Raw genomic sequence first — 26672 nt, 5'->3', positions numbered from 1 at the left:
AGCTTGTGATAAAACCTTTCCATTTTGGTGTCTCCCTCTCTCAGAATCGAGGAAACCTCGCGCCTATGGCAAAAGTTTTCGGAGGACTATTCTTGCTTTGAAGATTGGCTGAAAACATCTGAAATTGTAGCAGCTAAGCCTAATTCTTCAGAGGTTTTGTACATACATGCAAAGGAGGAGCTGAAGAAATTTGAGGTGAATTTTTTTAATTTCATTTTTTTATGCTCAACAGCAGGCTGAATGGTCAGACTGCTAAGTCCTTATTGTCTGTGTGAAATATGTGGATCACTGAAAAACACTAGTTTGGCGGTGGTGGTATAGACAACATAATAATTATTGGTCAATAATTTGGCCATTGTGTGGCTGCTAGGTATCTGGCTGATTTATTTGTCTCCAGAATTTTTTTTAATGTGGAGAATCCAATGCTCTGAACTGACAAGATCCTGCTTATAAGTTAAAGAGTTGCTTTTTATAGGCAGGAGTCCTTTGTGGGTTGGGGTTTTTTTCCTTCCTTTTCCTAATGAGTTAAGTCTGAGTAAATGATTTAAAATATGGGTCTTTCTCTAGATTTAATTTTTGCAGTTGGAAGGTCTGTTTTTAAGGGGAGGGCATCATCCATCTCTCTTGATGGATAGTCTCATCTGATCCTTTCTCATACAAGCAAGGGAACCAAGTTCCTTGTTTTGCCTTGCAGGCATTCCAGCGGCAAATTCATGAACGACTCACTCAATTGGAGCTGATCAATAAGCAGTACAGGCGCCTTGCCCGCGAGAACCGCACGGACTCAGCCAGCAAATTGAAGCAGATGGTATATGAAGGCAACCAGCGCTGGGATAATCTCCAGAAACGAGTTGTTGCCATTCTGAGGAGGCTCAAGGTAATTGCACTGTGGGGTGAGAGAGCAAGGATCACGTGCAAGTTTCTGTAGGAATCACCCAAGGGCAAAACACATGCTGGAGCCACTATCTTGTGTTGGTTTCTGTCTTGAGTTACCTGTGTAGGAGAGCAGCTCTGGAAAGGTCACCAAGTACATGACATAAACGTGTCCTTGGTAGATGGGTTCTTAGTAGTTGAAGAAGCATAAGGGAAGAATGGGTCTGGATTTTGGAAGGTGTGTAGACCTTATGGCTCCTATCCCACTTTCCTCTCATCCAGTCTCATCATGGGTGGGTGCGTTCATGCACTTGCACCTTTTCATAAATAAGAGGCAGAGAGACAAAAAGGCCCCAGTGCAGACAAGGTCTGGAGTTTACAATGCAGGTCTACTTTATGCCAAGTTATGATTCACCTCTAAGGCTTTAAACATGGAGATGTGATGGAGAGACACGCTGCTGTCACCAGCTCCTGCTGTGCTCTCTGCCAGCCAAAAGAATGCTATCGAAGAGTGTATTTGTGACACTTCAGAGAAGTGTCCTGCTTGTCCAGCTAAACTGATCTCTGGGCAGATATTCTGCACTGTGCCCTGGGGGAAACTTGTCACTGCCTGATTTTTAAATACAGCAGTGCTGCAAGCAATTGACAGGTAAAATTATAGATCCCAAAAGTCAGTGGATGAGGCCATGAGAGTGCTGATGGGGTTTGGTCTGTGCAGTTAGAAGCTGTTGTGTTTGGGATGTCATATAATCCCCTTCCTGAACAGTAAATCCACCGAGGAGAACTGAGGCACTGCAAGCTACGTGTCTGTTAGGAGAGCTCCTCCTGGCTTCCACGTCACATGATGTATTAGTTACACTGGCATGGTCATCCATGATCCAGCTTCTCCATTATTTTACTGATTTTAATGTCATAGTTTTAATTACTTTAATTAGAGATCGAGCTTGCTTCCTTTGTCTGCCTGTCTTTTGAGTTTAGAACAAATTAGATGTTAAACCTGAGTCCAAATAACTGTTACACTAGTATATGATGTGGGAGAAGGTATACAGTGTGGAAGCCAGAATATAATTCTATAGAAGCATCTTGCACTGCTGAAGTTTTATTCCCTCTCCCATATGAATAGTGTATTAATATAGGATGCTTTGTTCCTGCATCACTACAGGAAGGAGACAGTTTTTATACGTGGTGATATTTGTGACGTGGTGCCATTTGTGCCCTCAAGGCTTTTAAGGTGAACGGCAGTTTTGAAACAAAACACTGTTTTCAGGGGGCTCCTGCAACCCGTTTTTTCAGTACCTGAAGTCTTCTAACAGTGGTCTCCTTCTTTCTATTCAGCACTTCACCAATCGGAGAGAGGAGTTTGAGGGCATGAGGGAAGGCATCCTTGTTTGGCTCACAGAAATGGACCTCCAGCTGACAAACGTGGAGCACTTCTCAAAAAGTAACTTCGGTGACAAAATGCGCCAGTTAAATGTAGGTATCCTTATCAAGCAGTTTAACGTAGTCCAGCTGATCCTATTGGGCTGCCCTCTCTTGACAGAATCATCTACTTTTCTGGAACTTCGCATTAGCCAACAGATCTCTGTAGGGCTGTAAGACACCAGGAAATTGTTAAGACTTATCCTCTGAATCAAGATTAAGTTGTACAGTATTTAAAGTCAGATTCAGTGTTCAAGCTCAGTCCTATTCTTGCCATTTTCTCCTAACACTGAGTGTCAGTGACAGTGATATCTGGCCTGGAAGGAAGCGCATGCAGATTAACTGTGAAAGCTACATTCCTAAAGTCAGGTGTTCTTTTCTGATGAGTTTTTTTTTCGAATTGACATTATGGTAGGATCTCTCCTCTGAGTGCATTTTTTGTAAGTGGGACTTTCAAACAGAAATAAGACAGCGGGCGTGTGGAATGATTCTAAAGAATATACTGGTTCTTTGCGACCTGCTCATATGCTCGTTTCTCCTTTCCCCCTGCACTAATTGTTTTGGGATGTAGATTTACTGTTGTGTAGGCTGGAGGCCCAACCAGCCAAACTTCTTTGCTACTGAGAAAAAGATTATGTGTACCCAAAAGAAAAATAAACTCTGATGAGCTGAACTCTCGTGTCGTGATCCCCTGCAGGCTCAGGACTCTGTGATGATATTGATGTACACATGGGTGGAAAATGCCACTTCATTTGGAACTGTAATCCTGCTAATAAAACAGACCTCTGGACTGCTTGAGTAAAAAGATATTTGCCAAATGAAATTAGACATCAATGTCAGTTGCTGCTTTTCTTTCACTGTAGTGAGCGAGAAAAGAAGGACAAACCTTAGGCTAGAAAGGGACATTGAAGAAGTAATTCTTTTTCTTGTGTGTTTCAAATAGGGTTTCCAGCAGGAAATAACACTAAACACCAACAAGATTGATCAGCTAATAGTTTTTGGGGAGCAGTTGATTCAGAAGAGTGAGCCTTTGGATGCTACCCTGATCGAAGACGAATTGGAAGAACTTCATAGATACTGCCAGGAAGTGTTTGGGCGAGTTGCCCGATTTCATCAAAGACTGACTTCAAAGCATCCTGTAAGAAGCAAAAGTTGTTGTGATGCTTTGGCAAGATTTTGGTGTTTGAACTGCAATGCTCATTGCTTATCTCTAGCAGCTTGCCTGAGTGGTTGGACCTCAAAAGGGTCAGGAGCTTCTCAGCATTTGTGCCAGTTTTGCTAAAACTTTGTCACCAGTCTCGTCTCCTCACGCCTCTTGTGTTGGTTCTCCATCTGCAGAATCTGGATAATAGCATGGGAGTAATTCACAGGGTTAATGTTTAGATAGTAGTGATTTGAGGGCTTCGAAAGCTTTTTTGGTATTTTTAATATTGCTTTATTTTCTTTAGTTTAATAGCGTGCTTAGAACATCTTTTTATGGATTTGTTTGTGAGGGTCCATCTGTCCACTTTTTTGTGGGAACCTTGAATGGGGAACAGTATGCTCTTTACTTTTCACTGGGAACATTTAGCTGATGGTCAGTTTGCTTTGGCTCAAAAAGAAGGAACATCTATTAAAAAGCCAGGTAGAGGAAGTAGCCGTTCACCCCTGCCTGACCGTCATTTCATTGCTGACTTGTGGTGTCCATTTGGAAGTGGATACCCCTCCCTGCAAGCTAGAAATAGATGTTATGGTGGTGGTTGGGTGTCTTGAAAGATGAGAGGTAGCTGGTGATGTGAGGATTGTTTTGGTGAAAGAGGAAGGAGGCAGAAGTGATGCTTGCCTCTAGTTTTAGGCACATGGTCTTCGATTACTACAGCTGACCACAAAGTCTCAGTAGTACTGTGTGGCTCAATCATTAGCTCATTAAGCCGTGTAGAACTATTGTAAATCTTGCTAATACGCAATAATTGTTATTTATTTTTAGGAATTGGATGATGAAAACGAAACCTCTGAAAATGAGACAGATCCAGAAGACTCCAGAGAAATCCAGCATGATCCCTGGCATAAGAAGGCTATCAGTGAGGGGCCCTCACAGTCCCTTTGCCACCTTATGCCCCCTACCCAAGGTCATGAAAGATCAGGCCGTGAAACCCCTGTCAGTGTTGACTCCATCCCACTCGAGTGGGATCACACAGGGGATGTGGGAGGTTCTTCCTCTCATGAAGACGAAGAAGAAGCAACATACTACAGTTCTCTGTCAGGTGAGAACCGATTGCCAGCTGTTTATTTTGACATGGACAACTGCAGGATGTCCCTGTGTGGGAAGTTGGCGGCGGGGGGGGGACTGAAGTCTTGCTCCACATTGTTGATTGGTTTTCAAGTACTATTAATGGATGTGAGCAGTCTCATCTCTTAGAGGTTTTGATGAAAGGAATGGTATTGTCTAAACCAAGTCTATATTTTCAGAAACATAAGGATTTTGGAAACCTCACTTTTTAAGGTTGTTTGATGGAAATAGTACCAACAACTTATTTTGTTATTTGTCTTTGCTGTCCCTCATTGTTTTAGTTGTTTTTAATAGTTGGAAAATATTGAATAATGAGGAAAATGACATTATTCTTTTTTCAGATGTAGAAATCACTGAAAATCCTGAGGCATATCTTAAAATGACCACAAAAACTTTGAAAGCATCTTCTGGTAGGCACCTGCTAATGCATGTGTCTGAACATGGCAATCTCCCTGTGCTGCACGCTATATTCCTCAACCTCTTTCATACGTAATGTCTGACTTCCTGCCTTGTGTGGACACCATGTCTCATCCTGTCATGGTGTTCTTACGCTGCAGTATTCACATGTACGTTACAAAGCAGCCAAGAACATACCATTTAGGTTTTGCCTGGTAAATGCCAAGGTGGTTGATGTGCATTTCTCTATATCGATTCAAAGTCTTTTGGTACTTTCTTGGTGGTTTGCTCTGGGTAGTATCACTTTTTTGGTTGGTTCTTATTTTAATTGCATATGCAAGTACTTTTTGTGTTTTGTGCGTGACAGAACCGTGTGTCCTGTCTGTTAAATCCAGAACAAACGTTCTCCAAATCAGGACATGTCTATACCTGTCCCTTCTGAAATGCGTTGCAGATGTGTGGTAGTATTGTTGAGATACAAACTTTCCAAAACCACAGTGCAGCCTTTTTCTTTTATTTTTTGAATACTCGTACCTGTATTGAAGCATTTTCCAGAAGAAAACAGAATGTCCCATAACTGCATGGCTCTCATCTCATTACCTTTGAACACTGTTGATGTTTTGCAAATGTGCATGCTTTGCAAGGAAAGCTGCAAAACTGTCATTTTTATGCCATAACTTGATACCATTTTATTCAGAGCGCTTTCTAACTTAATACAAAGCAACAGCTTCCTGTGGAGATGGGATTTTGCTCTCATGGGATACGGTTTTGGTTTTATTTGTTTCAGAAAAGTCTCTTTCAGAAGCTCATCCTTGGCATTCTCCAGGTACCCCAGTCTGCAGGAAACACCCATACAACCAGGCAGAGATGGTTGGAAATGTGTTGTCTGATCCAGAGGCAAGTACTCCCTATAAGCCAGACTATGTGAGTTGGAGGCCCTGTGGGCACTGAAGCTGTACTACACTGTTTGTTGTTCCTGCATCACTCTGTCCTCTTCCCTCCTCCAGCATGAAGGAAAAGATTAGTCGCGGAGGGTGTGTTCACAAACTTAGGCATTATTTCTGGTGGCTCAGGGAACCAGTGAGATTCTCTATCCGCTTGCTAGAAGAGCTTCTTTAAAGCCATTCAGAACAATCATGTTAGGTCTCTGATCAGTCAGTGTCTGGAGGATCTTACTCCCTCTATTGTCAAAGGACAAGTCTGGGAGAATTTACGTCTGTCAAGGAGAAGGTGTCCCTTAATACTTACTGACATATCTACCTTTCCTAAGCAGACCGGTTTGGAGGGTCCTTTTCTAGCATGCAACCCACTATTTCATCTGCTGCTGGGCACTAAAAAATGTGCCAAAATGGCTATCGTTCCTTGGTACCTCAGCCTTGGTGGCTGGTTACCAGCTGTGGCTTCAACAGCAGCTGCCAGGCTCAGTGGATCTGGACCAGTTGTCAGCACTCTTCCAGGCACTAGTGGTACTGGTATCTGGCTGCTTTTGTCATCATTAATCCAATCTTAGAGCCTTAGAGTCAATATTGCCAAGACCTAGAATCCATCTAAGAGCGTCAGTGTTCGTTTACTGAGAAGGCGCAGAGAGCCAGTGTAAACTGTTAGCAAAGATGTGGAAGCCCAGTGCTAAATCTGACATGGAAGAGCTCAGCAGCAGCCCAGCCACCCCAAAGTAACACAGATGAGGCTTCACCTTTGATGGTTTGTTAACCTGCAGGGCTCACTCACCAAAATGTCATTCCAGGTGAAGAAGCTCAGCTCTGCAAGCAGCAACAGCAGCAACAAGGAGAAAATTACCTCTCCTGAAATGAGCAGTGGAGAACCCCAAGCTGACAACGAGCTTGTGAATAAAGCAGCTGCAGAGCAGCAGTCGGGTACGGAGCGCTGGGAGTGGCTTTGATGCTGTGGTGCTTGTCCTGTGACTCTGGGGGAGACAAAGCAGAGATGGCACAAAGGCAGCATGTTTGCCTTGCCAACAGAATAGAAGTAAACTGCTATCCTCTAAATTAATGTATTTTGTTAAGATTTGCTGAGCTGCCTTCTCACCTGGTACTGTCCAACCCGTGTTTGCTGTTCTAAGCTTTTATATTTCCTGCCAGTATTGAGATTTTTATCACTCATAATATACTTCTATCTCTTTGCTGGTTGGAATGAATGGGAACAATTTCACTTTTGTGTGATATTGAATACTTCAGAGACTTTTAATCAGATTTCAAACCAAAGAAGTGTGTCTCTTTGTCTAAAATAAGATTGCTATAGTTCGTTTTCTCAGTTTTTGGTACTCCATATAACAAGATGCTACAGCTCCCGTTGACAGAAGTGTTTTGCCAAAGCTGGTAATGTATTCCATTCTTCACTGTGGTCCTTGCTTCCAAATAAGCCAACAAGCTGGTTCTCTTAACCTTTCAGGACCTCATTCCTGGTTTCAGGTGCTTGAGATTGTAATAACAACACATCTGTACTGCAATCACAGAAGCGAATCAAGTGATAAAAAGAAGACTGCAGCTATAGGCACCAGCTTACCTAGTTTGTGTCTCCGGTCTCACAAATGGACCAGGGTTGAGTCCCATCCATGGGATGAATAGGAAGACCTCTGAGAAGGACTTAGATGTCCTTCCATAATTAGTGTTAATGATTGCACAGGTGGCATCTCCATCTCCTTTAGCACTGAACTGATGAAACATAAACCTGAGTCCCGACTGGTGGATCGTACTTTGTCCCATTATGAATTTTGATATCTACCAAATCGCAGCTAGGCTCATTGAATTCCGTCTCCTTAGATTTTCTTTATTCTTCCAAGTGAATTAAAACGTCTTCAATTAATGTGATTAAAATCCTGTGTAGCATTACTATGTGGCTAACTTGACCAGTAAAATGAAACTTAAGACACTGCAGAATCTCAAGAAAAAATGTGTCTGGATAACAGTAGTACATGGTAGCAATTATTTGGCCTTGAGTAGATTGGAGAATAATTTACTCTTAAAACTCCTTGCATCTGTTTTATGCACTCTTCACCTTACTGAAGATTTAAACGTTTGTTGTTCTATGATTTATAGGCATTATTGGTGGGTGGGAGCTCCTCCACGCTCAAGACCTCAGAAGTAAACTTAGGATGAAAGAAAAAGCGCAGCTGTGGCAGCAGCTGAACTCAGATCTCAGTGATGTCTCTGCTTGGCTTGATAAAACTGAGACAGAGCTGGAAGAGCTGCAAAAAGCAAAACCTCCAACCAGCATGCAGGAGTTGAAACAAAAGGTCAAGAAATTGAAAGTAAGTTATGGCATACTCAGAAGTGGGATTTCAAGGTGCTGATGCTCTTTATCATTGTCTTTGTGCTCCTAGGATCTGTGGGCAGCAGGAATGCTAATAACAATGTGCATATGCCACAGAGGCACTAAGCTGTTTTCAGCTAAGAGGACTAAGAAGGGTAGTTAAGCAAGGTGCTTCTGTCTTCATATGCAGAGATTTGCAGGCAATATGCCTGGGTACAACTGGCAGCCAGGCTGAAATAAAAACCTCTTCCTTTCAGTTTTCTTGCACAGACACTTTATTCTCTCTCAAACAAAACATTCAGCCCCAAACTTCTCTTTTTAGGCCTTCTGTTTTAGACAACAAAAATAGAAAAAAGTTAAATAATGAAGGCTGAGGCTCCCCAGATACCTAGGGTCAGACCTTGTCTTGGGGAGTCGAGTATTCTGAGCAGTACTGGTGGTTTTAACTTGTTCTGTGCCATTCCCTGCTATGCAAACCAGAAGCAGATTGAAAATTAGCCAGTTCTACAGGCTGCAAAGTCTAAGCTGGTTTGTTTTTTTTTAATTTTAATTAGTGTGGAGGGGGGAGTGTTGTAGCTCCAACAGAGAGACTGAGAAAGATCTGCGCAAAAGCTGTAGGTTTTAGCAATATGATGTTCACAAAAAAAATCTTAGCTCTGAACAGCACCTTTGTTCTATAATTGAAGGATACGTAATTTCAAAATGTGCAGTTTTTCACTTAGCAAATGCAGATTTCTCATCGAATAGAATGTGTTAGTTCAAAGCGAGAAACGAAATAAATTCAGTCTCTGCTAATCTTCAGCCAACTAGTAGAACAGTTAGAGAATAATGCAAACATTTGTCAGCATGTGCATGGTCATGTTATGTTGCCTGCTATGACTCACCTTCCATAAATTAGGACTAAGTCAGGTCTGCAAGTTGAACCAGCAGATTACCAGGGTACATGTAAGTGTTAGGTCCCTAGGGCTTAGGTAAGAAATGCCTCAGGTTGAACTCTGAGAGAGCAAGTGTTCCTAACACTTGTGGGAGTGCAGAATCTCTGTGTGCTCACCCTTCTGCCAGCAGCCTGGTGTGGAGTCACTCAGATCCTGAGGCTACTGGTCAGTTTGGCATCACACCCAGGATGATGAGGCCAGTGACAAGTGGTGTTCCTCAGGGGTCAGTACTGGGGCCAGTGCTGTTTAACATCTTTGTCAGCAACATGGACAGTGGGATCAAGTGCACCCTCACCAAGTTTGCTGACAGCACCAAGCTGCGTGGTGTGGACACACTGGAGGGAAGGGATGCCATCCAGAGGGACCTGGACAGGCTGGAGAGGTGGGCCTGTGAGAACCTCATGAAGTTCAACAAGGCCAAGTGCAAGGTCCTGCACATGGGTCGGGGCAATCCTAAGTACAAGTACAGGCTGGGTGAACAATGGATTGAGAGCAGCCCTGAGGAAAAGGACTTGGGAGTGCTGGTGGATGAGAAGCTCAACATGAGCTGGCAATGTGCACTGGCAGCCCAGAAAGCAAATCGTATCCTGGGCTGCATCCAAAGAAGCGTGGCCAGCAGGTCGAGGGAGGGGATTCTGCCCCTCTACTCTGCTCTCGTGAGACCCCACCTGGAATACTGTGTTCAGCTCTGCAGGCCCCAACACAAGAAGGACATGGAGCTGCTGGAGCAGGTCCAGAGGAGGGCCAGGGAGATGATCCGAGGGGTGGAACACCTCTGCTATGAAGACAGGCTGAAAGAGTTGGGGCTGTTCAGCCTGGAGAAGAGAAGGTTCCGGAGTGATCTTATTGCAGCCTTCCAGTACCTAGAGGGGGCCTGTAAGAAAAGTGGAAAGGGACTTTTTCCAAGGGCGTGTAGTGATAGGACAAGGGGTGATGGCTTTAAACTGAAAGAGGGGAGATTTAGATTAGATATAAGGCAGAAATTTTTTACACTAAGGATGGTGAGGCACTGGAACAGGTTGCCCAGGGAAGTTGTGGATGCCCCATCCCTGGAAGTGTTCAAGGCCAGCTTGAATGAGGCTTTGTGCAGCCTAGTGTAGTGGAGGGTGTCCTTGCCCATGGCATGGGATTTGGAACTAGATAATCTTTGAGGTCCCTTCCATCCCAAACCATTCTATGATTCTATGATGCTCACAAGCAAGACCTTCTGCAGGACAGAGGAGAGATTTCTTAAGCCTGTTGAGAGTACGCTTAAGCCTACATGTCCTTGGGTACTCATTAGGCATGGGAGAATGATTCTGCACTTCAGTGTGTGACTCCAGCAAGAATGACCCTGATTCCACCAGCTGATCTGGCTTAGGCACCAAGCACTATGAAAAGTTCGGTGATGCCTCGCGAGTGGAGGGAGATACTTCCCTTCAGGCTGGATTTGGGTATCTGATCTCTTCAAGGAAGAGAGCTTCACTTCTCTCTTGTGTATTTTCTTAAGAGGAGTCCAGCTGGCTGTAAATCCCCTTTTCAGACAGCTTGGCTTTCTGTGGGTGTCTAAAAGAGCCAGCATGCTCTAAGACATGAATTTCGTGAGATGTCAGGACATCCCAATTGTCCTGGATAAGGATAAAGCCAGTCTGGCTGCCGACTGGCTTACCAGTGTTTAGAATTCTGTGATGGACCGTTTGTATTGTCTGATTTTGAAAGAAACTTTGTGGCTTGAAGGAGGGAGACGGGTTCTTTGTTGGGCGAAATGTAATTTAGACCAGTGGTTTTCAACAAGTGGGACGCAGATCTTGAGCATATATAGATTGACGCTCTTCGTTACAAAGGTTGCTAAGAAAAGCAATCTGAGCTGTGTTGATTTCAGGAGCTCATCCTGCAGCTCTTACTTTTCTGCTGCAAGAGCCCGCAACTTGAAAAAGACTGAGTACCCTTGATTCAAACTGTAAACTTCTTGAGGGTACAAGGTATTGTTGCTTCTTCATTTTTTTAAAAAAACCTTCAAAAATACAGGCTCTACCTTAACATAAATGTGGGTAGATGATACAGCCATGACTTCGCAGCTTCCATATTGTTTTCCCATGCAATTTCAACGGAGAGGAGCAAAGCAGGCAGGACTGCCATTTGGAGGGACCTTGGCAAGTCAGAGAAATGGGCTGACAGAAACTCTGACTAGAAAGAAGAAAAAGAATTTCTCACAATGGGGTGGCCTGGTGTGGGACCAGGAGGCCAGAGGAGATAGGGAATCAAAATTTGACTAGATGGGACCCTGAACAGCCTGCTCTGAGTTTGAAGTTGGCCCTGCTTGGAGCAGGAGGATAAATACAGACCTACAGGTGTCCCTTTGAGCATTATTCTAGGATTTTGAGGCACCAAAACCTTTATAAATCAAGAGGAAATACCATGTGATGACCGGTAGGAATACTTGTCCAAATGTCAGCGAAAGAGGCAGCTCAGAGGAGTTGAGGGCAGATGTAGATTAAGCTGTAATGCCTGTGACTTAGGGAGAAGCACAGGCACAACCAGATTTGTTTTCTTCAAAGTGAAGGGTTTTGCTTTAAAAAAATATAAAATAACATAAAACAGCCACTTACCTTAATATGTTCCTTAACAGTATCTGAAAAGCCACCAGATTCAAACAACTTTCCCCAATAGCTATGATTCTTTTGAGGGCATATTTTTCTTGTCAATAAACATGTTTTTCATCATTCATTGAAGCTTCTAATCCTCTTTTTCTGCCAGGACATGCTTAAAGCATTTGATAACTACAAGACGGTGGTGCTTTCTGTTAACCTGAAGAGCAAAGAATTCCGGAAAGCGGATAGCACAGAGTTCAAAGAGCTTCAGAACAGGCTTCGGAAGGTGAACTTGCGTTTGGAGAAAGAAACTCATGCATTAAACAACTGGAGGAAAGGTTTACAGCAAGCCCTGCTGCATTCTCAGGTGCTTACCACATGCCAGCTTTTAAGGGAAAACTCCTCTTTAGGGTGGTACTAAGGGGCAGAGAAGGGAAGAGGGCAGAGGGGTAATTTCTGTACATCAGTGGAATGGTTGCTCAGAATCCAAGATGCTTCATTTTCTTATAAACTTGATTCCATTGGGTTTAAAGAGTTTGGTAAAATACCTTTGAAGTGGATAATACTCTTTTATTACATAGGTGGAATAGTTTAACTAGGTTGCTGTAACCTCACTAATCATGAATTTGTTGGTTGCTCTCTCTAGCCTGGGCTGGTCATTTTGTTTATAGACAAAGCCAGGTGAAAGCACTGCAAAAGTGGTTTTTCTCTTATGTGCAACTCTTTTGTTTCTCTAGGACTTCCATGATCAGAGCCAAAAACTAATCCTGTGGTTAGCAAGTGCTGATAGCCGAAGGAATAAAGCGCAAATCACAAATCCAAATGCTGACCTCAGTACGATACTGGAATGCCAAAAGGATCTAAAGGTAAGTGTAGTCTTAACTACAGCACCTCAGCTCTTCCAGTGAGTCAGTAGCTCTCATCACAGAATGAAGAGCAATATGTTTATTTCTCAAGATGTCTGCAGCCTGTCCTTGAACCTGCTGTATTTAGGCACAGGGCTGGTTTCTGAAATGGACTGGGATATTGACTGTATGAGGCATTTTTTCCATAATTACACATCATAATTAAGTTCCTTATGAACAGTCTTTATGCTGGAGTAAGACTTCCAATTTTCAAGATATAATATCTTTTCCATATGGATTAGTTACTGCTAGAATGATTTCTAAATGTTAGTTCAAGCAGGTACAACCAGTCTCTTCAAGAGAACTTCATTTCGTATGTAGCTGTAATAGACATTCCTAGGTATTGCAGATTCTCAGGCAGGTTGAGTTGTTCTTTAAAGCCTACCAGAGTTCCTCCTTTTCTGAGACCGTCCTTAAAGTTGAGAGTAACAGTCTGTTGCACTGGTTTTTGTTTGTTTGTTCTAAGCAACTGGAGAAAGAGGTGCTGGAAAAGCAGCTCGATATAAACTCACTTCAAGAACTCACTGCTTACCTGCTGCTTAAATCAGATGGTGGTCACATTGAAGCTGATGAGAAGGTCCATGCAATTGGATGGAAATTGAAACAGCTTATTGAACAAGTTTCACATGACTTAAAAACAGTACAAAGAAATCTGGTGAGTTAAGAGTTTAAATGGATCTTTCTCCTTGAAGAGTAATAACATACTAAGAGTAAAGGTATTTATAAAAGACTGACTTAAAATTTAAGTACTTTCACTTTCATAAGCTGGAAAAAGAACAATTAAGTCTGGCTATAGGAAAAACTTCAACACCATGAGGCCAGTACAGTATTGAAACAGATTGCCCAGAGAGGTTGTGCAGTCTCCATCCTTGAGGGGTTTGTAAAGCAGACAGGATAAAGCCCTGAGTAAGGTTTTCGGTCCGGTCTCATGGCTGACCTTGCTTTGAGCAGGAGGTTGGACTAGGTGAACTTCCTGAGGTCCCTTCCAACCCGAATTATCCTGTGATCCATACTAAGTATCAGGCTAGGAGTGTGTAATGAATACAGAGGAGTCAAAATTTCATAGCAATACATTGCTTATCCAGAGAGCTGATAAAAATATTTTCAAGTTAATACCTGTACGCCCCTGTTCCATCGTAATTCCTTCAGGTTGTGCATAGTAAATCATTTCTTTATGCTGGAGAACCAGAGCATCTGTTTACCACTAGGTATGCACATCTAAAGAGGAAATGGGCTGTGCACGTACAGAAAGGCAATGAAAGATGGCCCTTTGCACTTCATCTGTTGTGAGTTTTGAACATGCATATTAAAGAGGAAGGTGTGCTTCCCTTTTAGGATAGAAGAGCATTCCTGCAAGTTCCAGATGACTCAGACTCAGGAGCCAGTAATCGAGTCACAGCAAAATCCAGCCCTGTGGAGGAGGAGGCAAGTATTTTTTTTGTAATAGTTTACTATCGGCATATAGCGTATTTTGACATATTTAGCCTGAAAGCTCCTCAGATGTCATCATTTTACCTTTAGATGTGTGTATCTTATTACAGAATTTACAACAGGACTTTAAAGTCTACAACTGTATTTTTTGAGAGAGAGAAATTCCTTGTAGTTTCTGAAACCTGGATACTAAAAGCTATTTCTCTCAACAGATCACCGTAAGGAGAACTGCAGATGGCAGAAGGAGAAGGACAAGGTAGTATTTAACATTAGCTTGGCCTCTTGAAAGATAGGGAAAATGGCAGAGGAGAGCTGAGTGCCAGCAGAAGCCCAAGCAGCTGTACCTCGTAGGTTGACATACAGGTGGAGGTGATTTCTGCCTACCTGTATGTAGTGTCTCCTCTACCTGCCAGCTCTGGGCTGCACCTTGGTGAATAGTTTCCTTTAGCACTCCTGCTCCTAGACCTCTGCACCAATGTGCAACCTTGGCTTGTCTTTACTCTTGAGAAAATATTTTTTATGCCAAATGGGAGAATATTTTGCTTTTCAGTCTTCCTTTAATTCCACCAGCATACCTGTAGAAAGAAGCTTGCAGCTTAGAGCCTCTTACTACAAACAAACCGTGAAGGACAGAGGCAGAAGTTCACCCCAGTACGTTAGGGTCTGTTCAAAGGACAGAGCTCAGTAATGCCAAGGCAAAGAAGAGCATAATCAGTCTGAATGGTGGCTATCCTTTGTAGTTCAGCATGTATTTAGAGTAGTTAGTTTGTCTGCTGGGAAAACTGAAGTTTGCATCTGAAAACAGGGTAGAAACTCACTGATCTTAGTTATTCCAAAGAAATGTTTCTTCTTCAGTAGTAAGGACAGTAGACCCAAGCCAGCAGCTGGCTTCCTACTGAGTAGTCTCGCACGCCTTCAAGTTCTGGTTAAAAGTGTTTCATGTGCAGTGTGTTTCCCTGCAGTTATGCAGCCCTGCATCTTGGAAGGGTAGTGTGAACCCCAGAGAGAGGGAGTTCAAACAGCTTGTTTGATTCAGATTCTGAAGTGCCTTTTTTTTATTTGTCTCTCTTCTTTTTTCTCCCCCTCCTTTTTTTCTCCTTTTCAGAGGCGAACGCCATCCACAACCTATTGAAGCGATTCCTGCATCTCCCTCCTTCATTTACCGGGTATTACGAGCGTCTTTACTTTTTATATTGCTCCAGCTACTGCTTTTACTTCTGGCTTGCACGATTGGATCTCCGGAGGAACACTACAGCTGCACCAGGGCAAACAATTTCGCCCGTTCTTTCTATCCCATGCTGCAATACCCCAATGGGCCTCCACCAACTTAGAAAGCAGTTTGTGACTCTTCAGTTACACCAAAACACACTCTCTGTGGTGCTTTTTTCCATGCTGCTAGCATCAAGCAAGCAGTGGTGTTGCATAATTAAATACAGGTTGTTGGTACAGCTAAGAAATGCCTCATGTTTATTAGCCTCTTTTCCTTGTCACAGGGAATGTGTTAAATTTCACAAATCAAAATGTATATCTTGACAAAATTTTAGCATTTTTGTACGGAAAACAAACTTTTTCTATAGATTTTTAAACTGTAAGGAACACATTTTATACTTTGATGCAATAGATACACTATTTTATAGGTGCAGTGCTCTTAAGCTCGCAAGGTAATTGAATACTTAGTTACTAGATGCAGAAACCACACCACAGTCATCTTAAACACAGCAGTCTGTCTCGGGTAAGCACGACAAACAAGCAGTTGAAGAGGCACTTTGCCTAAAACGATGACTGCACACACTTCACATTACCTGTATCTTCTGGTACTGTAGTCGCTTGGTGGAAACAAAAATATCTTCATCTTTTGGAATCTTCGTTATTGTCTTTTATTCATCAAACACATTCAATAAAAGGATGCGCATTTGTTTTGTTTTACATATAGTGTTCTAGTGGTTAGGACTGCTGTGTTGTCTTTTATACCACCTTTGAAATCAGAACTTTTTCCGTTGCATGGAAATGGTTTATAATGCACATATTTTCTAGATTGACATGATTATGTAGACTATCCTTGATGTATACAAATAATGTAATGACTTTTTTAATGAAAGATTTTTTTTGGTTTTTAACCTGCTGAATAGTGTACAGTACCTTGGGAGAGAATTGTGCATTTTTATATGCTTTGTCTTTAAAATAAAACTGACACTTGGGCAAGGGCTAGAGAAACAGTGTGTACAGTCAGCCTTGCCATTGCTTCTCGGTTGTACGCTTTGAGTACTGTTACTGAAGTTTTGCCAGTGTCTGCAGGGACTATGAGTGTGTCTGGTGGGGGGCAACCAGCCGTGTGTTCCAACAGTGTTGACCCTTCCACTCCTGTATGCGTCAGCTTATTTCCGTGCTGACACAACAGCGTCAGAAGAAGCATAGGTGAATGTCATGGGTTAGGCCACTCCGGCAACTATACCCTACACAGTCCCCCCTCACCCTCCCCCACCCCAGGGATGAGGGAGAGAATCAAAGAGGAAAAGAAAAGAGACCCGAGGGTTGAGATAAGAACAATTTACTACTACCGCTACCAATATACATATATAGAGATACGTACAAGGATAAACACATACAAACGAGTGATGTACGGTGTAATTGCTCACCACCCCTTGACCGAGGCCCGTCTCGTCCCGAAACTGCAATCCCGAAACAGATAAATCCCGATACCACAGTCCCGGACGAACGGGAGGCCCCGAGACAGAGAGCGAGAGAGAGAGAGAAAACACTCTGAGAGCCTGAAAATCAGAGTCCCGAAAGGGCAAAAGCTCTTCTTTCCGGCTGATCCTCACTTTTATACTGGGCACGATGCTGCATGATATGGAATACTAATTGGCCAATTTGGCCTCAATCTTAAGTCCAGGTACAAATCATAAGGAGAGTCGTGGCCCCCTTGTCCCGGCTATGCTCCCCCCTTATCCTGTTGTGCTCCTGCACACTGGCAAGAACCCGGCAGCTGAAAAGTCCTTGAGCCCTCGGTGCCAACTACAAACATCAGTGCGCTGTCAGCGTTCTTCTCAGAGCGAGCCTCTGAGTAAAACCAAAACACGGAGCTCTTCTAGCTGCTAAAAAGAGGAGCTAACTCGATCCCAGCTAAAACCAGGACAGTATCCACCCCTTATTCCATACCATGCATGTCATGTTCAAACCTTACATATATATATACTATTTCCTTAGCTCATGGGTCATCCCTCCAAAATGTGTGTTGAGTTCATTCAGTCCGTAGCTCCAAACTTCATCTGTTGTAGCAGTCTCTCAGGGCAGGAAAGATGATGCGGAATTCACTCGGTCAGTAGAAAAGATGATGTAGTCTCTGTTGGGTGTGACAGCTGGAGCTTGTAGTTGGTGTATCCAGCAACAGTCCATGTCCACCGTCTGCAGGTTGAAGATGTTGATCTCGAGGAAGTTGCTTCTGGTTCCAGCGAAGTTCATTCTTCATTAACCTGGATGATTCTTAATATAATGGCATTAGTATAATATGACAACCATAGTAATAATGGTATGCAATGACAGGGTTATTCAGCAATTAATATCACAAAATTCATTTATCGTCTGTTTTCGCCCAACATCAAATCCCCTTGAGGTACACATCGGACTTCCCCGTCCTTCTGCATCACCCACCAAGTGCACCCAGGTCCTTGAGCAAAAGCAATCCCACGAATGGGTTTACCTTTACCCGAGGCAGGAATAACCCAGACTGTCTTCCCCAGTATATTCCTCATGTGCACTACGGGGACTTTATCCTCTTCTACAGTACGTAAAAGTTCTGATTGGGCAGGACCAGCTCGATTGGCAGATCCTCTAGTATTGACTAACCAGGTGGCTTCCTCTAAATGTGTATCCCAATGTTTAAAAGTTCCACCACTCATTGCTCTCAGTGTGTTTTTTAGCAGTCCGTTATAGCGTTCAATCTTCCCAGAGGCTGGTGCATGATAGGGGATGTGATACACCCACTCAATGCCATGCTCTTTGGCCCAAGTGTCTATAAGATTGTTACAGATATGAGTCCCATTGTCTGACTCAATTCTTTCTGGGGTGCCATGCCACCACAAGACTTGCTTTTCAAGGCCCAAAATAGTGTTTCGGGCAGTGGCATGGGGCACAGGATAGGTTTCCAACCATCCAGTGGTTGCTTGCACCATTGTGAACACGTAATGTTTGCCACTACGAGTTTGTGAAAGTGTGATATAGTCGATTTGCCAAGCCTCTCCATATTGATATTTCAACCAACGCCCTCCATACCAAAAAGGTTTTAACCGCTTGGCTTGCTTGATTGCAGCACACGTTTCACATTCATGGATAACCTGTGCAATAGTGTCTATAGTGAAGTCCACCCCTCGATCACGAGCCTATCTGTATGTTGCATCCCTTCCTTGATGGCCTGAGGTATCAGGGGCCCAACGAGCTAGATCTGCCCCTTTAAAGTTCGACGGCATCAAAGTGCATTGGGCACCAGTGTCCACTAAAGCATATATTTTTGGAGGCCTGATGTGCCAGGCCAACGAATCCACACAGTCCAGTAAACTCGATTGTCCCTTTCCTCCACCTGGCTGGAGGCAGGGCCCCTCTATTGCCTGTTATTAGAGGAATCAGCAGGATTAGAATCAGGATTGCGAGGAGTATCGGTCCTCCTATGTTGACTATGGGACCGCTCACAGTAGACTGGGGCGACGGCTTTCCTTGAGGAATTGGAAAAGCTTCTACTTCTGTTGGTTTTTCCTTCCAACTCGCGTACTCTTGCCTCTAAGGCTGAGGTGGGTTTTTCACCCCATCTTCTCATGTCTTCTCCATGATCACGCAGATAGGACCACAGCTCGCCCCATGATCTGTACCGTCTCTCTCGAAAATGGTAACACCCGGTTCTAACAGCTGCAATTCTAGAAGGTTCAGGTGGCAAGGAGTCTACTTTTCCTTTTAATTCTCGGACCTCCTCAGACAGCTTTTCCACAGCTGCAACACAGGATCGTATAGACGTATCCTTCTCAGACAGCGTTTCTTCCATAGCCGCAACACAAGCTCGAATGGAAGTATTATCATCATATCGTCGGAGGTAACTGACCAGATTACCTACGGTTAGGAGTATATCATCGTCTCCGAAGTCCATTATTGCCAGTGAGGTGGAATATGCTGGTGGCGCACTCTGTAGAATCTTTTGCCACATTGGTCGTGTGCACCGGACGTCATCTGGATCCTCACATCTTGGTCCGCCTCTCTGGTCATAATAAATCAACTCTTGCACAGCCAGTTCTCTCAGATGCTGAATAGCTTTCTCTACGCTGGTCCACTTGCTTATATTACATGGCATCTCGTCCTTGTAGGGATACCTTTCCTTTACAGCTGCCAGGAGCCGTCTCCAGAGGCTACAAACTCGTGTCTGTTTTCCAATCGCTTTATCAATGCCTCCATCCATGGCAAGGGCTCCTAGCTGCCTGGCTTCTACACTATCTAACTCCAGACTATTGGCTCCCATGTCCCAGCATCTGAGTAACCAAGTGACAATGGGCTCGCCTTTAAGACGGCCATAATCTTTTCGAACATCTCGCAGCTTGCTCATTTTTAGAGATCGGGTGGCTATTGTCTCATCTACGCCCTCACTTCTCTGGCATGAAACGGAACGTTTCCACTTCATCTCTCGTGATGGGCCTGGTTGCTCACCATCATCATCCTCTCCTCTACGTTCTGACTTTTGTACGCATTTCCTTGGTTGCTCTTCCTCATCTGGTTGTTGTGATGGCCCTGGCTGCTCTTCCTCCTCTGGCTGTTGTGATGGCCCTGGCTCTCCTTCATCATCGTCTCCTGCATGTCTTAACTTTTGTACACATTTCTTCTTTTTTACGGGGGCAACTGATACTGTACTAGTCTGAGTAGCTATAGTGCTTGTCATGGGGGTCGGAATGGCAAGCGCAATAACACGAGAAATAAATGGGTATACACCCCTAAATGGTCGATTGACTCTGAGTACATATATAATTAAACATATATTCAGGAGACCTTGTAGCAAATTCAAAACCATTGAAATATTCCAATAATGTTCAGCATTATCAAAATCAACACCAACTTTTGTAAGTGAGAAGTTACCGGTGTAATTGGCAATGACATCAGCCAGGTGACGCTCAGAGTTAATAAACGATCTCCACGTCGCCATCTGCCTCTGCAGCACGGAATACAGAGACTGAGCTGGTGCCAACACCCATGATCTTATCAGCGTTACACAGTACATTATAGCAAGCCCCTTAATTAACGAGAACCTGCTTTTTATAACAGTCCAGCACTCAGAGCCAGTAAATCGAGTAAACATTCCAGCTAATATCATATAAGGCAGATGAGGCACCAAATAACGGACTTCTGGGAACATGTATGAGAGCATTACAAGCAACATTGCAGCCAGCAACATCCTGGAGGACAACAATGGCAAATCACAGCAATTTACTTTTGTTATCTCAACCGCTCGAGCCCCACGTTGGGCACCAATTAAGACTGTGGTGGGTTAGGCCGCTCCGGCAACTATACCCTACACAGTCCCCCCTCACCCTCCCACACCTCAGGGATGAGGGAGAGAATCAAAGAGGAAAAGAAAAGAGACCCGAGGGTTGAGATAAGAACAATTTACTACTACCGCTACCAATATACATATATAGAGATACGTACAAGGATAAACACATACAAACGAGTGATGTACGGTGTAATTGCTCACCACCCCTTGACCGAGGCCCGTCTCGTTACGAAGCTGCAATCCCAAAACAGATAAATCCCGATACCGCAATCTCGGATGAACGGGAGGCCCCGAGACAGCGAGCGAAAGAGAGAAAAAACACTCCGAGAGCCCGAAAGTGAGAGTCCCGGAAGGGCAAAAGCCCTTCTTTCCGGCTGACCCTCACTTTTATACTGGGCACGACGCTGCATGATATGGAATACTAATTGGCCAGTTTGGCCTCAATCTTAAGTTCAGGTACAAATCGTAAGGAGAGTCGTGGCCCCCTTGTCCTGGCTATGCTCCTCCCTTATCCTGTTGTGCTCCTGCACACTGGCAAGAACACGGCAGCCGAAAAGTCCTTGAGACCTCGGTGCCAACTACAAACATCAGTGCGCTGTCAGCGTTCTTCTCAGAGCGAGCCTCTGAGTAAAACCAAAACACGGAGCTCTTCTAGCTGCTAAAAAGAGGAGCTAATTCTGTCCCAGCTAAAACCAGAACAGTGAAGAAGGAGTGATCTTATAGCAGCCTTCCAGTACTTAAAGGGGGCCTACAGGAAAGCTGGAGAGGGACGTTTTACAAGGGCATGTAGTGATAGGACAAGGGCCAATGGCTTTAAAATTAAAGAGGGCAGATTTAGATTAGATATAAGGAAGAAATTTTTCACTCAGAGGGTGGTGAGGCACTGGAACAGGTTGCCCAGAGAAGTTGTGGATGCCCCATCCCTGGAAGTGTTCAAGGCCGGGTCGGATGAGGCTTTGGGCAACCTGGTGTAGTGGAGGGTGTCCCTGCCCATGGCAGGGGGGTTGGAACTGGATGATCTTTGAGGTCCCTTCCAACCCAAACCATTCTATGATGATCTATAACCACTTTCTTGCTTCTCAGAGGAAGCGTTTACCGTTTCAGGAGTAGAGCCTGCGTTCAGTGGCACAGCTCCTTCCCTTTGCAGCTGACTGTAATTTCCAGGAGGAAGAATACAAAAATCAAACCAACTAATGCTTATTACTAGTTTGAAATACTGAAATATTTCCCCACCCTGGATCTGATTTTCTAAACCAGGAGTTATGGCAGTGCTGCAGAGGGTGAAGCGCACATCAAGGAGAGCTCAGTGCGATAGTAAGGGGGTTGTGTGAACATGAAGAATTTTTGTGTTTTGATTGCAGTGCTAATCACCCAACGATTAGCCAATTTGTGTAATTGCCTTTAGAAAATGAGATTTATAATTAACTTGTGAGAATTCTTCCACCTTTTCTACGCTCATCACCATTGGTGGTCGCATATTCCCCATCTTCTGGCAGGGCTATTTATGAAACAAGTTGTTCTGCATTCTTATGTTCAGGGAACGACAGACCCTGTAGCAAACCAACAGCTTCTTCCTCACCACGGTGGCAAAAAAAGCCTGGTTTATTTCCAGGCTATTAAACCAAACTAATACTTTAACTGTGATGCAGTTAAGCTTACAAAATTAACATCATGGTTTAAGAAAGTCAAAGCTTAATGATTTGGCACTTTTTCGTGTTGGTGCCATACTGTAGTTTACATCCACACCGTATGCTCAGATACCGGTCAAGATACCCAGCTCCGTACTGATGCGTCTTGACCTCAGTCTCAAGGAGCAGTGCCCAGGCTCCTGCCTACTAAAGACACAGGGATCTGGCAGCCCTTCCAGACCTGACAGCTTGCACAGGCTGGAAGCCAGCATGCCGCTCTGTGTAGCTGTACCTCTAGAGCCAGGTTTCTGCTACAGCTCCAGCTCTCACAGTAGTGCTGTATCCAGAGAGAAAGGACGGATCCTGCCCACCCCTTGTCACACGCAGACGCACACTCCATCTGCCATCCTTATTTTGTATTTCGGAAGCAATTACTTTCAGATGGATCTCAATAAGTTTCTGTCTCTCTAGAAGTCAGCCAACTCAAACCATTATTTCATTGCCAGGTTGTCACAAATGCCCATGCAAACCTTTTTGCCAAGAACTAATAGTCAGTTGCTGACATGATATTCAGTTCCTCTGCCATTAAAGAACCTATGCAGGGGAAAAAAATTTGAACAATGTTAAAAGGTCTGAAGAAAATTTTATAGCCTGCAATTTCCTTTCATTATGTACAGTTATATCAAATTGTTGAGCTGATGTAATATATAAAATGAGGAGCTTTCATGAAATTATCTGAAAATGTCACAAAAAAAAAAAAAAAAAAGGCTGGGAAAATAAGTGTTTTTTCCCCCAAACCTACTTTAAATAGTTTTACTTCCAGTTGATTATAACCACTGCACTGTAGGCTAACACTGAAGTCTGCTTCAAACAATTCATTATACATCCACCAATTTCTTAGTGTCGTCCTCTTGCTCAGGACGGGGTTGTTCTCATTCAGTGCAGGAATAAAAGATTAAAAAAGGTGGGCAAGAGCAACAGCGAGAGCGAGTACATGCCCATGCGCTTTTGCACATGCGCTGCGTGTAGGAGTGAAACCAGGACAGAACTGGTTTTGCGTTGAAGTCATTTCTTTGGCAGGGAGATGAGGCCTCAGTCTGTTTTCAGCTCTACCTACCCCCGCCTCCCAAAATAGTCAACAACAATTCCGCTGACATGGGAAGCAGAGAAACATTTGTTTATTAAGACTTGCCCACCCCCCGGTTAAATTTGCCAGTCCCTGAAATACTGGGGCACAACCTGCCTCTTCTGTAGTCACTTGGTGCTGGGGAATGTCCTGAGAACTCAAGTACCTGACAAAGAGATGAACCTACAGCTTGTGGAGTAGCTGCAGAGGTAAGGATGAGATGCTTGCTCGCACACGCCCCGATCGCGCGCGTTATGCGCCCGTGAAACCAGGCTGAGCTCATCTACAGGAAAGAATGACCCAAAAGCCATATATTTAGTTTTCATGAGACCTATTTATTCATCCATAACCATCTACAACAGAATGAAACGTGCATCACTAGACGGATGCTGTAAGTTCACAGAACTGGAGTGCAGCTGAGCGAAAGGTAGGGGTTGTCGGGTTGTTTTCGCATTGGTATCATGTACAGAAAATACTTTAAAAGGCACCAACTCCAGCCGTAAAGCCGTTTCCGTTACAGACTCGCAGTGCAGGTGGAACATTGACACTAAAACCGCATATAGAGTAGGAGCAAAATTCTGGGGACATGGAGACAGGAAACGTGCAGTTACCGCTGTTACCGACTATGCCAGCTCCTCAGTACGAGACTTGGTGATGAGTGAGGAAGGTTTTGCCTGTTTAGGCAGTAGCAGCAGAAGTTGGCATTTTTGTAGCACAGCAATCTTGTTTTCTTCGTGCACTTAAACTGAAATCACTGACACTCAACAATGCGTGAGGAGGAGTGTAGGCGACTCCTACGCGTAAAGACGGAAAGAGTTAAAAAACATCCAGGTCGTAAATCAAATGAGGTCTTAGCTATGGAACAGTGCGCCATTCAACTCACCGCACTTCAGTTCAGTAGTAAAACACTGTGAAAAATGATTGTAAATAATACTTATTTTCCATAATTTAGAAATCCACTTGCTTCTCATCATCCCATTTACACCAATCTCTTTAGTATTGGTTTAGGCACTGGGTCAGCACAACAGATGACCACATCCTTAACTGTTTTGCTGAATCATTGTCTGGCAGGACATAAATAACGTCAAATTATTTCTTCTGAGAAGAATGGTGATGACAGCAGAGGCGTTTCCATGACTTCCAGCTCTGAGTGCATGGAAGGATCATGAGACTGTGCACCATTGAAAGAAACTGTGCAGCCTACAGCTGTGCTGAGACTAAAAGCAGCTGCCATGGTGGGGACTGTCCTTGGTGGTGTTCACTTACAGTAGCTTATAAGCTACTCTTCCATCCAAAGAACTGGGCAGAATATATTGATGTGTTTATTGAATGTCTATATGGTCAGGGTTCAGCCCCATAAAACAGTAATTCCTGTGACAAGCCCTTAAGCTCTACTCACTTTAAGGCATCTCAGATGAAGCCATGCAAATCCATACTTTGTTTTAACTTTAGCTCTCAAGGTAAGAGCAACTTGTCTCCCATGGGCACTTACCTTGGTGGAGAAGGGCAGGGAAGGGAGAGAATGCCATCTATCTTTGCCATCTGCTCACTGTGCTAGGATCAAAATAGACTCATAATCACAACTGCGTTTTCAATACATGTGGCTTGAAGCACATCCTAGGGAAGAGCAGTTATTTCATCAGTGCACAACTATTTTCTATTATTCAGACAAAGGAACAACCTTGGGTGCACAAAAGCAAGCTCTCTGGGCCACCTTTTAAAAAAATCATTTGGGTCCAGCTTGATGGGAAAAGCTCAGGCTTGTTTTCCATATGATTAGGCTACAAAGCCATCAGGAGCACCCGGTGGCAGCAGAAACATTGTGCCTTCAAGACCTCAGTCATGGCCATGGCCATTAGCAATACTCTGTGCACTCAGGCTGAGCTTCCACGTGAAACTTTTGTGCCCATTTATACACATGTATTTTGAATCTTCTACAAGCAATTCTAAATTACATTCACAGACCCAGATCCTGGTAGGGCACTTCAACCACCCAGACATCTGCTGGGAAAGTGACACAGCAAACTGCCAGCAGTTCTAGTAGAGGTGATGGAGAGCCCAACCAGAGGAGAGGCACTGCTGAAACCGTTTTTCACTAAGAAGAACTTCTTAGAGAGGTCAAGACTGGAGGTAGCCTGAGCTGCAGTGATCATGACCTGGTGGAATGCTCAATCTTGAGGCGTACAAGATGGGTGAAAAGTAGAGCAAGGACCCTAAACCTCAGAAAGGCAAACTTTCAGCTGTTTAGGGCGCTAGTGTGTGGGATCCCTCGCGAAACTGCCCTCAGAGGCAAAGGAGTGAATGAGAATCAGGAGATATTTAAAGACCTTTCTCTTAGGGAGTAAGAGCTCTCAATCATGATGTGCAAGAAGTCTGTCAGGGGAGGCAGGAGGCCAGTTTGGCTAAGTCAAGACCTCTTAGCCAAACTAAAACACAAAACCAAAATACATAGGCAGTGGAGGTAGGGATATACATCCTGGGGAGATTACAGGGATATGGCGGTGAGTGCAGAGAGGGGATCAGGAAAGTCAAGGCACAGCTGGAGCTGAACTTGGCTAGGGACCTGAAAAATAACAGGAAAAGGGTTTTTGGGTATATAGAAGAACAAAGCAAGATGAAAGAAACTATGACCACTCTGATGAGCAAAACGGGAGACCAGGCTACAACTGACATGGAGAAGGCTGAAGTACTTGACAACTTTATTGCCTCGGTCTTCACCAGCACATGCTCTAGCCACAATGTCCAGTTCACAAAAATCAAAGGCAGGAAACTGGGAGAATGAAGAACCACCCACTGTAGGAGAAGATCGGGTTCAAGACCAGCTAAGTAACCCGAAGGTGCACAAGTCCATGGGACCTGATGAAATGCATCCACAAGTCCTGGGGGAACTGGCAGATGAAGATGCTAAGCAACTATCCATCATATTTGAGAAGTCGTGGCAGACTCGCGAAGTTCCTAGTGAACAGAAAAGGGGAAACACAGCCCACATTTTTAAAAAGGGAAAAAAGGAAGATCCTGGGAACTACAGGCCAGTCAGTCTCACCGCTGTGCCCGGCAAGATCATGGAGCAGATCCTCCTGGAAACTATGCTAAGACATATGGAAAACAGAGAGATTGGTGACAGCCAACATGGCTTCACTAAGGGCAAATCGTGCCTGACAAATTTGGCAGCCTTTTACGATGGGGTTACAGCATTGATGGATAAGGGAAGAACAACTGACATCATCTACCTGGACTTGTTCAAAGCATTTGACACTGTTCCCCACAACATCCTTGTCTCTAAACTGGAGAGACATGGATTTGATGGATGGACCACTCAAGGAATTG

The 26672-nt window shown here is 44.0% G+C and overlaps 1 protein-coding gene across 1 annotated transcript in view; it reads left to right on the top strand.

Annotated features, from left to right (window-relative positions):
• Window positions 1-15399, top strand: part of LOC104383626 (nesprin-2-like) — a 162223-nt gene extending 146824 nt beyond the window's left edge. Inside the window, exons 83-96 of the mRNA XM_086613635.1 lie at window positions 45-195; window positions 695-877; window positions 2209-2346; window positions 3236-3430; window positions 4259-4535; window positions 5745-5881; window positions 6702-6831; window positions 8014-8225; window positions 11899-12099; window positions 12470-12598; window positions 13104-13292; window positions 13973-14062; window positions 14281-14324; window positions 15174-15399. Coding sequence (XP_086469761.1) covers window positions 45-195; window positions 695-877; window positions 2209-2346; window positions 3236-3430; window positions 4259-4535; window positions 5745-5881; window positions 6702-6831; window positions 8014-8225; window positions 11899-12099; window positions 12470-12598; window positions 13104-13292; window positions 13973-14062; window positions 14281-14324; window positions 15174-15399 — 2302 coding nt within the window. The remainder of the gene's footprint in view (window positions 1-44; window positions 196-694; window positions 878-2208; window positions 2347-3235; window positions 3431-4258; window positions 4536-5744; window positions 5882-6701; window positions 6832-8013; window positions 8226-11898; window positions 12100-12469; window positions 12599-13103; window positions 13293-13972; window positions 14063-14280; window positions 14325-15173) is intronic.
• Window positions 15400-26672: the final 11273 nt, after the last annotated feature.

This window comes from Tauraco erythrolophus, chromosome 6 (assembly GCF_009769465.1).
Source record: "Tauraco erythrolophus isolate bTauEry1 chromosome 6, bTauEry1.pri, whole genome shotgun sequence".
NCBI classification, from domain to species: Eukaryota; Metazoa; Chordata; class Aves; order Musophagiformes; family Musophagidae; genus Tauraco; species Tauraco erythrolophus.
Note: the sequence above shows the minus strand (reverse complement) of the source record. Positions and strands in the feature narration are given on the sequence as shown.